We start from the raw sequence: 12466 nt of genomic DNA, 5'->3' as shown, positions 1-12466 counted from the left end.
GTTAAAATGTACTAAGACGGAATTGTGATGTATACGTGATTTGATTTAATGGACGATTTTACCCTTCTACTCACTGATACTAAATTGTTGATGCAGTTACATCATTTGTTTAAATAATGATCTCATCAAATCCGGGCTACGTGCTCGGGTTAACCGGGCCCAAAACTCTAGAACGAGAATCCCGCAAAAAGTCCCAAATTCCCAATTTAATTTTCTCTCTCCTCCCCAAATCCCTCTCACTCCACTCTACAGCCCCCTTTCCCATTTTCCCCCCTTCGCCCAAATATTCCCCTCTTTTTGGCGCTTCTTCTTCTTACTTCTCTCTCACTCCCCCAATTTCCGACGCCCAATGAAGCGAGTTTTCGACGAAATCTCCGACGATGAATGGGAGAATCACACCTTCAAACCCTCAAAAGTCCTCAATTCTTCTTCTTCAACCCCCAAATCTCCTCCTCCTCCCATTGAATCCTTCTCCTTCTCCTCTCGATCAGCTCCGATCGACCTCACCGACGACGGCGATGAAGACTACGCGCCGCCGCCGGAGGAAGACGACGACGACGACGATTTAGAGGACCACGACATCGACGACGATGATTTGGAGGATCACGACGCCGACACGCGAGTTCGCGGCCGTGTTTTCAGCCGTGGAAGGCGGTTTGTGGTTGATGATGATGAGGATGAGGATGAGGATGAGGATGAAGATGAGGTTGGTGGTGATGATGATGATGAGTTGCAGGAAGTGGTGGAGGTGAAGTCTGAGGATGAAGATGAAGAGGAGGAAATGGCGTCGTTGTCGGATACTGATGATGAAGAAGATGATGATGATGTTTTGGAGAAGGAAGAGGAGGATGTGGTTGGGAGAGCGTTGCAGAAGTGTGCGAAGATTTCGGCGGAATTGAGGAAGGATTTGTATGGTTCTTCTAAGGTTGAATGTGAGCGTTATGCTGAAATTGATGCTTCTTCTGCCAAAATTGTTAGTCAGGTTAGTTTTTCATGATTTTGTGATTTTTTAGGGCTTAGTTTTATATAATTGAGTTGTTTGTTGATATTAATTTAGAGGCGAATGCTAATTCAAATTGTTTTTAGTTAATTTACGCAATTTTGTACTTTGGAGGATTGTGAATACATTTATGTTGAAGGCGAATGCGAATGCGAATTCTTGTTGTTTTTAGCCGAATGAGGTGTTGCTACAATAAGTTGTATAGTGGATATTTGTGTAGAATGCTGTTTTTGCAAATAATTGCGGATTCTGTGTAAAACATGGTTCTTAGTGAACAAAAAAGGGTGACTTGATTGATAAATAAAGGAAAGAGATATTTCGATATGCCAGTTAAAGTTTAAACAATAGTGGATGAAAACCTTGTTTCAATATGAGTGAAATCAGTGAATTTTTGCAGCAACAAAAGTGGAAATCATGCTGTTTTATGCACATAATTGATTAGTATATTGCTTTAATGAACAAGATATATGATATATCACTGGGATTATAATTTTCTAACATTTGATTGTTCACTACTTCACTCATTTTAGTTTTATGTTACGTGTGCTGTATAAATGTTCGGTTACCAGCAATATTTAGGGCGATGAGACAAGACAGAATTGAGCACTACAGTGTTTGCGAATGTGGGCTACTTCATAGTTGCTGAAAACTGGATGATGGGCGTGTTGTAGTAAGAGTGGCTGTGTCATAAGGAATTGTTAAGAGTTAAATACTTGAATCACACATATCTCTCAATGTTACTTAAATGTATCCTCTCTTCCTATTTGTTATAGATTCAAATTATTAGGAAAATAGAAAAAATCAACTCAACTAGAACACCAATATTCTGCGAAGAATCCCTTGTGTTTCCAAGTTTACAAAGACTTCCTTATCATAGTCTGAAAATTATTTCAAAGGAAATTTTCTTCATCAAGAGGAGGAAAGTAAAGTGTGATTTCTTAATCTTGTGTTGTTCTATCACTTCTATGTATTGTACTAGCTCTTTGAGCTAAATCTAGAATTTTCAAATGCTTGTTATATGAGTAACTTATACTATCCTAGGGGCCAAACAACAATACTAGTATGATTTATGGATCGTGGATTGTGAGAACAGTTAAAAAGGGAAGCTGATTCTATAGGCTCTAGAGACACTATTTATTTTCTGCTATATAAGGCCTAGTGTGAAGTATTAAACTACTTTGGAAGAGATGGTTCATTTCACATATTTAGGGCACATTCAGCAAGAGCGTGTTTTGAAATCATTCTGTTGATTTTTCTGATCTTTATTTCTGTATGCTTTATCTGTTTCTCATTCTGCTCCCTTCTATCTTTCCACTGCCTGCTATGTCAGGACGTTATAAATGCAGCATGTGGAGCAGAAAATTCAGACTTTCAGCCACTTCTCAAACCATATCAGCTTGTTGGGGTCAACTTTCTTTTGCTGCTGAACCGAAAGAAGATAGGTGGAGGTAAGAAGTGTTTCTTATGCATCAGGTTACTTTATGAGTTTATTCACGCTTGTGTGTTTTTATATGCCCTGATGCTTTAAAAGCTGTAAACTACATTCAAGAGTTGTAGAGTATGTCTGCATATCAGCTTGCATCTAGGCACTCCTTTTTATACATAGGTCGTTGCATGAAGTATAATATCAACTTATAGAAATCTTAACTATAAAGTCCTTTTAGATGCATTGCTGAAGTGAATAGAACAATGAATTAGGATAAAATTTATGCAATTACGCTTGATAGTCATTGAAAGAATCTAAGAATTATCTTTTTACAAATCATATTACCTCTTAACTTTTAAAGAATTGTGCTACATTATTTTTTAAAAAATAGATGCTACGTATCACTTGAAGTGTCAAAGATCCATAGTTTAATCTCTCTTCCTCTTCCTCATGTCCTCTTATCTCAAACTCTTTTGCACATGAGTGCGAAAATTGCTCCAGCCCTTCAAATGCATATACTACTAGATTCTAAAATCTATCAGATTGTACCAGAATAAGATGCATACACTAAATATTCCGGATTCATTTGTAATTGGTTAAAGTTTGCTGACATTTCTTACCCCCTCACATTATCACAATTATAAATTTGAACACTAGGGGATATAAGTAGTTAATAAAAGACAATAATCTTATGATGGTGAATTTAAATTTTTTTAACATCACTATTTTGAGGCCACTTTGATCTTTTGAGTATAGAGGATCAATTAGCGCCAAAATCATATTTACCACATTGGCCCCTATTTTTAAAAAACATCTTGACCTTGTGAGTTGGAAAAAAATTTATTTTTTCCAATGTTTGATTTTCATCATGATCTTTAATTTCAGAGAGGATTAGCTAGCTCCAATATTAGATCTACCCTCCCAATTTTTGATTTGGAGAAAGAAACAAATATCTCAAAAAAAGAAAAGTAATGAGGTTATGATATATTGGGATGCTGTAGAAAGGGAATATATGAAGATGAAATGATTATTGTTTGATGATAATAAACATAGAGATGGAGTAATTTGATGAGTAAAATTGTAAGTGATGATAGGCTGTGAATGTATCCTGAATATACTTCCTTCGTATCAGAATACTTGCAACATAGCATCTTGGCACATAATTTAAGGAACATATTAAAGAAGACAGCAAACTAGTTAATTGTAATAACTTACCAATAACAACAATGGGTTGGGCTATAAAGGTTTTATGTTATATTTACTATGAATGTTTGGCTCACTCACTGACACGCCGTACTCGCAAATAGACACATGGGGTTCACTTGTACGTTGTACCAAAGTCCATGTAACATAAAATCTTGTAATGATTAATGTTGAGAAAATCTTGGTATCTTGTTTCTAATTACTCCGTAAATTCTTTGCCTTAAATTATTTGTTTTGACGTGCAGCTATCTTGGCTGATGAGATGGGTTTGGGGAAGACTGTTCAGGTAATCATCATCTTTTTTTTTTCAAATGTCCTATTGTCTGCATTAGTATCCTTATTTTGTAAGTAACTTTTGTGCCTTATTCTATCAGGCTATAACATATCTGATGCTGCTGAACCACTTGCAAAACGATCCGGGCCCACATTTAGTTGTATGTCCAGCTTCTGTCTTGGAGAATTGGGAAAGAGAGCTTACCAAGTGGTGTCCAACATTTTCTGTGTTACAATTCCATGGAGCTGGTCGAGCAGCTTATGCTAAAGAGCTAAACTCATTGGCAAAAGCTGGATCGCCACCTCCATTTAATGTGCTCCTTGTCTGCTACTCGCTATTTGAACGGCACAGGTTTTGTGAATTATCTTTGTACAATGTTTTACGGAGTTATTTTCTATTAAATGCATGTATTCTGATTATGATGCTTGTCGTGGCATTAGCGCACAACAGAAAGATGACCGTAAAATTCTGAAGCGTTGGAAATGGAGCTGTGTGTTGATGGATGAGGCTCATGCGTTGAAAGATAAAAACAGCTACAGATGGAAGAATTTGATGTCAGTTGCAAAAAATGCAAAACAGCGTTTGATGCTCACTGGAACTCCACTACAAAATGATTTACATGTATGGTACTGGTGATAGCTTTAAGTTATTTACATACATTTCAAATTTATATGCTTCTATGGTCAACATCAAAGACATGGGAAGTAATAATTCTTCAGGCAGTCGAAGGTGGAGTTATTAGTTGGCTAAAGACATGGGAATTTGCTCTTCATAGGATGCTGAATTTACTTAAGTAGGTTCTAAGAAAGTGAACTTCCCATGTTCTACAATACAACAATTTGTCTTTCCTAGGAAATCAAAATACATGAGAAAGTGATCAACCAAATAAACACATAGAGTGCTAGCATTAGGGTCAGCAAGCTCTATGGGGATAGTCGGGTAGGGTTCTTCTGTTAGTTTGAAGCAGCTGCTTTATAATCTTCTTCTTGTTCATTTTGCTTGCCTTTCATAGAGTAAGCTGGGTTGCAGAGGCACAGGAAAGAACTCTAGTTATTTCGGAAATCAAAGATTACCATATCAAGTAATATTAGGCAATGAAGTGTCAGCATAGAAGATTGATGAAATAGCTATCAGGTGTTTAGAATATATAAGTGAGTGAATTCAAAATTAGTGTCATAGACCCGAATGACACTTTATTGTGTGTGAATCACCTTTATACTCATGAATGACCAACTCAATGAACCTATCTTTGATAATTTTTTAAAAATTTAATCTTTTCATTATCCATCCTTGTTGGGTAGATTAGGTAATTAAATGATGGTTATTTGTAGCATTCTAATACTAAATAATTAATCATTATATTTAGCATTCCTGTATATCTTGAGGATAGTTAATTTCTGTACTCGTCTTTGTTCCGTGTACTAGATATTTCTGCCCAACAACTTGGATTGCTACTTTCCTAGGCCTGCTCTACCTTCTTTTTTTTTTTTTCCTGAAACCTGCTCTACATTCTCTTTACCCTAGCCTTTTGGAATAGTGCTGTGTTAGAAAGTGTGTTCACATGTATTTTAGGTTGCCCCATTTTATTGTACTCTTTGATTAAAAATGCATGTTCTTCTCTATCACCTTTCCTGATATCCCAATATTCAATCACGCTGCTGTTTGAATCCACTCACTAATTACACTTCTTAATAGTTAATACTGGGAAGAAATAGTGAACATATACAAACAATTAAAGAGATTTTCAAGAAGTTTGTATGCACTGTACTTTTGAAGTTCTGATACTAGTAGACAGTTGTTTGTTCTCTGTTTGGTTGCTCAACTGCATTGGAGAAGGTTCTTTGTAGCATTTTAGTGTTAGACGCAACCTTTTTTCTTACACAAATAACCTGCTATGGAAAAGTGTAGGTGTTAATGTAGATCTATGAACGGATTCTTTGCCATACTTTTCTTGGGAATAATTTTCTGGTGTGTCTGTTTGGCATATGCATGTGTTTGTAAATTTGGACCTGATTTATTCCTCTTTGGCCCCATGTGAGGTGCAGCTAGAGGATTAAATTTTGCCCTAGAATTTTATTTTGGGGATTTTTTACTTTTAAGGGCATGCTTGGATTGGAGGTAATATATTATGGGGGTAATAAAAGTCAAACTAAGCAAAATGAATGTGAAAATAGGGAAGAAGGAGATAGTCATGGTGTGATTGTAAGAAGATTATGTAGTGATGGTATGGTGTGAGGTGAAGAAAGAGGAATTAATACCCTCATTTTGGGGGTAATAGTTACACTAGGGGGAGGGTGGGTAACTATTACCCTCATTATGAGAGTAATAATTCCTCCATCTCTCTCTTTTCTTCATGGCACAACTAGTTTATTTCATTTGTAAGCACCATCTCTCCTACAACACCACCTCTATTTACTTTTGTTTTTTCAAGTTTGACTTTTATTACCCCCTTAATGTTTTACCCCCAATCCAAGCATGTCCTAAGCCTAAAAGCAACTGCAAAAATTTTAAATAGTGTGCCTCAACCTTATCCACAATACACCTCTGCTGGAAACATTGAACCTTCTCTGCAGTATTTTCTGTCAGTATTCAGTAACTAGGCTGGCTCGTGCCACTGTTAAAATACTGGCACTTACTCTCTGTCTAATAATGAGAACTCCCTTTGTTCCATATTTATTGTTGTCGATGAATTTAGCTTTTAACTTTCTTTCTTTTTTTTTTTTTTTAATATAGCTTTTAACCAAAAATATCTCTTAAGATGTGTGGACCCAAAAAAAAAAATGAAATGTACTTATATTGGTAACTTTATATATAAAAAAAGTACTTATATATTATTTTTTTACAAAAATTTATGTTAATATGGCTGACGATAGCTTCCTTTTGTGGCTCTTTGCTGCTGCAGGAGTTGTGGTCGTTATTGGAGTTCATGCTGCCTGATTTGTTTGCTACAGAAAATGTGGATTTGAAAAAGCTACTAAGTGCTGATGATTATGATCTGATTGCTCGTATGAAGTCTATACTAGGCCCATTTATCTTAAGGCGCTTGAAATCTGATGTGATGCAGCAACTTGTAGCTAAAGAACAACGTGTAAGTTACGAGCCACTTTTTTGCACTGCTTAATAGTGTTGTTGAGGCCTTTGGCTCTGAAGATTCTTGAGGTTTCTCATAAAGTCATAATCCCTCCAACTTTGGCTTTATAATCTCTCAATATGATAAAACCTGAACAAAAATTATATAAGTACTTTTATGACAAGAAGCTAACAGCACCAATTATATAATTATGAAATGGAGGTACCATCATCATCTACTAACTCAGTCATCAGCTGTAAATTAATCATTTGGGATTTTGAATTAATGATAATGCAGGTTGAGTTTGTATCCATGGATAAAGATCATGATGATGCTTATAAAGAAGCCATTCAAGAGTACCGTACAGTGTCTCAAGCTCGCATGCCTAAGGGCACTGACATTAATTCAAAAAATGTTGCTCAAGTTCTTCCTCGCCGTCAGATTTCAAATTACTTTGTGCAGTTTCGTAAGGTGCCTTCTGCTGCAGATCATGTCTTTATTACTATATTTTTCGTTAGTGCTTGCTGCTTACTAATTTTGTATGCCATATTTTCCTTACGGCTTCTAGGAATGAGAGGATGGGTATTGACATGAGGGGTTAGTTTTTATGAAACCCATGTTTGTTGGAGGCGAAGTACATTTGACTCTTACATGTTCAAGAGAGGGGAAGGGATGAGAGGGAAATAGTTTCATTCCAAAAAAAGTTCTTAATTACTAGTATTAATTTCACTTATTCTTGTAAGTACATTTGGTTTCCAATTTATTACAGGGACAACTTTTATTCTCACTTTTAAAAAATCTAATCCTACTCCCTAATCCCACAACTCCACAAAATGATTCATGTACACCAAATTAGTCTTTCTCTCTCTCTCTCTCTCTCTCTCTCTCTCTCTCTCTCTCTCTCTCTTTTTTTTTTTTTTTTTTTTTTTGGTTTGTTTGAAGTTTTATACTCTATATGGTTTGCAGATTGCAAATCATCCTTTGCTAGTGAGGCGTATCTACAATGATGGTGATATTGTGCGGTTTGCCAAGAAGTTGTATCCTAAGGGAGTGTTTGGTCATGAATGTACACTGGACAGAGTAATAGACGAAATGAAGAGTTATAGCGACTTCTCTATTCATCGGGTAATACATGCTTTCAATTTATTTTGGCCAGGGGAGGGGGGAGGGGGGAGGCTAGGTGGAGGGAAGTTCTATGCATATGCATCTCTTGTCCTTGTGTAGTAAATAAATTAATATGAGGTTAGGTGTCGCATATTAGAAAGGTTCTTACATTCAAAATAGTGTCAATTTATCTAGCTGCGGTTGCTTGTCTTTTAATACTGTCTGCCCTTGCAAGTTTTTTTTTTTTTCTCCTTTTTTATTTATTTATTTATGGCATATGGATAGGATAGCTAAAGGCCTGCAGCAGCACCTGGCTTGTTATTACTGTACTAGTCATTGTTAAACCTTAGAGGCTAGCATCACTTAATCTTTTTAGGTCTTGCAAAACATTGTATATAAATCAGTTATGCTATAGAATTTAATATTGTTATGCATGGAATTTATTTGCTCAGTTAATGAGCCTGAGAAAATTTGTTCTTTCAACTTTTGGATTGCAGCTTCTACTTAGCTATGGTATTGAGGATGAGAAGGGAATCCTTCCAGAGGATCAGGTTATAAAGTCTGCAAAATGCCAGGTAATTTCTGAACCATCCCCTGCTATATGAACTGTAGAAGTCAAGACATATGAATTGGGAAATGCACTCTATGAATGGATATTAATTGACAAAAGTGGATGTGATAGTAAGTGAGATATCTGGTAACTGAAAACCACCATGAGCACCCTGTAATCATAACTCCTTAAACTTTGCTACAATACTAGTAAATGGAAGCCTCATTGACAAAATCTAAAGTTCGTGCGGTAATTAAAAAAGACAATGCTCGTGTATTAAAGAATTTATATTTGGTTATACAGGCATTGGCTAAACTTCTTCCTTCCCTAAAACAAGATGGTCATCGTGTTCTCATATTTAGCCAATGGACGTCAATGCTTGATATCTTGGAGTGGGCATTGGATGTGATTGGGGTTTCATTTAGACGTCTCGATGGAAGGTAAAAGGCCAGCATATCTGTTCAGTATGTTAAATGTGACTGTGAGTTATTGCAGATTTTTTTTTCTCCCCTTTTCTAGGATATAGGACAGCTGCTCTCTTTTTCTGTACCCTTATTATGTTGAATTCATTCCAAGTAGCACAGTTTTTTGATGCTAAAACTGGTTTGTACTGGCAGTACGCAGGTGACAGAGAGACAAACCATAGTAGATACTTTCAATAATGATACCACAATATTTGCATGCTTGCTCTCCACTAGAGCTGGAGGTCAGGGTTTGAACCTTACTGGAGCAGATACTGTCATCATACACGATATGGATTTCAACCCTCAAATTGACCGACAAGCAGAGGATCGATGCCATCGTATTGGCCAAACAAAACCTGTTACTATTTACAGGTATGTTAGTTTTTTAAAATATTGATCAGATATTATCAACTGTCCTGTCGAGAAGATAAATTAGATCCTTTTGCTGCTTCTGCAGATTGGTGACAAAAGGTACTGTAGATGAGGATGTATATGAGATTGCAAAACGGAAGTTAGTTTTGGATGCTGCTGTTTTGGAATCTGGGACAATGGTGGTTGACAACGGTATGCCTGAGAAGACTATGGGCGAGATACTGTCATCGTTGTTGCAACATTAACTTATATTTTAGGTCCTTTTTTATTTTGTAAACTTTGGCTCTGGGTATATGTATGGGTATGGCGTTGGGTAGATTCCGCAGTTATTCTTATTCATGTACTATTGTATAAATCAACTAATTCGTGAAGTTCATTCACTATGCTTGTAAAAGCATATGTTACCCTTGTGAGAAGGGTATCCTAATTTTGTATCTTTAAGTGAAAAAAAAAGGTGTACTGCTATGTGGTATATAGCAATCTCTTAGGTAGAAGCTTCTCCATCTTTGAAATTGGGCCTAGAACCTTATAAGCCTGCGTTTTTTATGCTTTATTCGGAACTCATTCACATTGAAATTCTTCGGAAGTGGGCTTTAATCCATTTCATGGTGAACTGGTATAACCATGAACATGGACTTGACTACTTCTACAAATTCATTTTCATTACCGTCTTATCTACTACCTCTATTTCATATTATTTATAACGATTAGACATTTCCTTCTCTACTTTATGCCAAATCGTTGCAAATAATATGGAACGGAGGTAGTATTAGGTATGCCGTAAGTTCTGCGATTAACGCAACTCATACTATAATTAAATATCAACCTTTTAATGGGAATTTTATACGTATTATTAATTTTGGAAATCTGTATTTTTCAATTATTTTTTATTTTCAACGAAACTATGCTCAATAATGTTGGAAAAGATGATATTAGTTCATAAATGTTCATCACGTGTGCCCTATATATATTCCTCCACTAATATTAGTTCATAAAGTTCATCACGTGTGCTCTATATATATTCCTCCACTATTAGTTCATCGGCTTAAATTTGATTGCTCAATTAGGAATGTCAAATTTGATTTTTCTATCTGATTAAATTTCAGTGAGATATGAAATAATTGATATAAGGACTATCTGCTCATATTTGTTATTCGTATATACTTCGTATGAATTCTCAATTAAAACTTGTTTTTTCTTGGAAGTTAATTTAATACACTAGTTAATAGCTATGGACACTACTATACTTTGTTAGTAATGTTTCAGAGGGTAATAATCAACACCTTAAATCGAATCATGTTTACATTACTAGAATTTAACTCTAGTATGATCAAAATAATAATTACTTGAAGTTGCTTATGAGTGTTATATGACATAAGACGCGGTACCTTTAGTGAAGAAAGTCACATGCTGTCTCTTGTTAATGAAGATGACATTACACTATGAGCTATGACCAATAGATGAAATTATGCATGTCTTATCTATATTAATCACAAAAATTATCAATTGATGTAACTTTGTAGAGCTAATCCTCATTAGTCACAAGAATCATTTTTTATTGTTAGGTAGTCCTTTTCACAATTAATGTATGCGATTATTTTAAGAGTGAGCTTAACTTTCTTATCATAACTATTTTGTTGTCGTTTCATAGTTTACTGAGCCATAAGTCAGTTTTTTCTTACCAAATTTGTACTCAAAATTGTTCAAGAAGAAATTAAGAGACTACATTAGTCTTAAAAGTAAAATATTTCCAACACAAAAATATGAACGTGTCATTCTTGGAAAAAGACGGTTTATATTACGTTAGATCACGTTAATGAAAGGGTTGATTGACTTTTTCTTTGGATTGGGTATTAATTAGTTGTCACTCAATTGTTGTTTTGATTAATTTTGGACGGTAACTCATTTTAGTGACACTTAAACAATACTTAGTTTTATATAGTGCGCAGAGCCATAAAAGAACAATTGATGTAATTAGATTTGATATTAAACTATGCACCATCTCTAAAATTTTAAACTAATTGACATTCACAGTACACACTCGTCTAATAATTTTTACAAAACTCTACAGGATTATAGACTATAGAGTATAGTTGCATTAAATAAAAATTAAAATAAGAATCCCACAAAAAGAAATGGTTTAACTAATCTTCATAATGATACAATGTTGTTTGATTAATTTATGTGTTACACATACTAAAATACTCCGTAATAAGCTGAATTAGTGTTAATATGTGTACCTATGTTGCTGTCTTATAAGTCACTTTTAGCATAAGTCCTCTGATAGCCTTTTATGTACTTGTTGTTCAATTGCAAAAATTTGTAAGTGCATTAATAATTAAAGTAAGCTGAGTTCATTTATAAAGTTTGTTTGTCTAGATTTCAGTGTGCCTTTCTTTGCTTAGCTGGTAGCAAGGGCCCCTGTTTTTGGGATATTTATTATATCCGACCTTTAGTGAAAGTCTCAAGGGCATCCTTAGGGATATCCTTTTACTCCTAGAATGAGTTTAGTGAAATTGCATTGTTTCTTGTATCTCACTATCATTGTTAAGACATAATATTATGTAAGTATAGTTTAATTAGTTTCTTTTTGTAATAAGAGTAATTATTTTTGCTTTGCTGATGTAAAAAATAAAGTTATAGAATGTGATCAAAGCTACTAAAGAATAGTTTATTTATAATAAAAATGATATAATGTTTATTCTCAAAATGTATGGTTTTAGAAAAACAAACATCTTAATGTCTTGACAGAAAAAGTTTAATAGTCCGATCAACTTTGACATTGATAGTTGTTGCAATCCATATTCTAGATCGAGCTTATATCATTGAATTTTTTTTTTTTTTTAAAGAGAAAAATCTATATAATTAACAAAAAGAAAATTATAATAGGATTAATTTTAAAGTAAATCCTGAATGTCAACATCAGCAACAATAAAAAATAATTCACTTTAATGATCTTAAACAATAAAAATAAATTCCCATCTTAAAGAAGAGAAACAACAC

The 12466-nt window shown here is 34.7% G+C and overlaps 1 protein-coding gene across 1 annotated transcript; it reads left to right on the top strand.

Moving 5' to 3' along the window:
• The first annotated feature begins 339 nt into the window (after positions 1–339).
• LOC145601587 (protein CHROMATIN REMODELING 19-like) lies at positions 340–9837 on the top strand. The gene is made up of 12 exons (XM_081657630.1): positions 340–982; positions 2331–2448; positions 3875–3915; positions 4004–4254; positions 4344–4524; positions 6806–6991; positions 7271–7444; positions 7940–8098; positions 8575–8652; positions 8931–9067; positions 9245–9463; positions 9549–9837. The coding sequence occupies exons 1-12, from the start codon at positions 350–352 to the stop codon at positions 9706–9708; spliced, it is 2337 nt and encodes a 778-aa protein (XP_081513756.1). The 5' UTR covers positions 340–349; the 3' UTR covers positions 9709–9837.
• The last annotated feature ends 2629 nt before the right edge of the window (positions 9838–12466 follow it).

Source organism: Chenopodium album, chromosome 21, assembly GCF_948465745.1.
Source record: "Chenopodium album chromosome 21, dcCheAlbu1.1, whole genome shotgun sequence".
Classification (NCBI taxonomy): domain Eukaryota; kingdom Viridiplantae; phylum Streptophyta; class Magnoliopsida; order Caryophyllales; family Amaranthaceae; genus Chenopodium; species Chenopodium album.
This window is presented reverse-complemented; position numbering and strand designations above follow the sequence as displayed.

Excerpts from the sequence above, each read along its gene's own strand:
- LOC145601587 (XM_081657630.1), top strand. The coding sequence starts at position 350 with ATGAAGCGAGTTTTCGACGAAATCTCCGACGATGAATGGGAGAATCAC. Across the intron at positions 8,099-8,574 it reads GCGACTTCTCTATTCATCGG|CTTCTACTTAGCTATGGTAT; the intron begins GTAATACATGCT and ends TTTGGATTGCAG. Across the intron at positions 9,464-9,548 it reads AAACCTGTTACTATTTACAG|ATTGGTGACAAAAGGTACTG; the intron begins GTATGTTAGTTT and ends CTGCTTCTGCAG.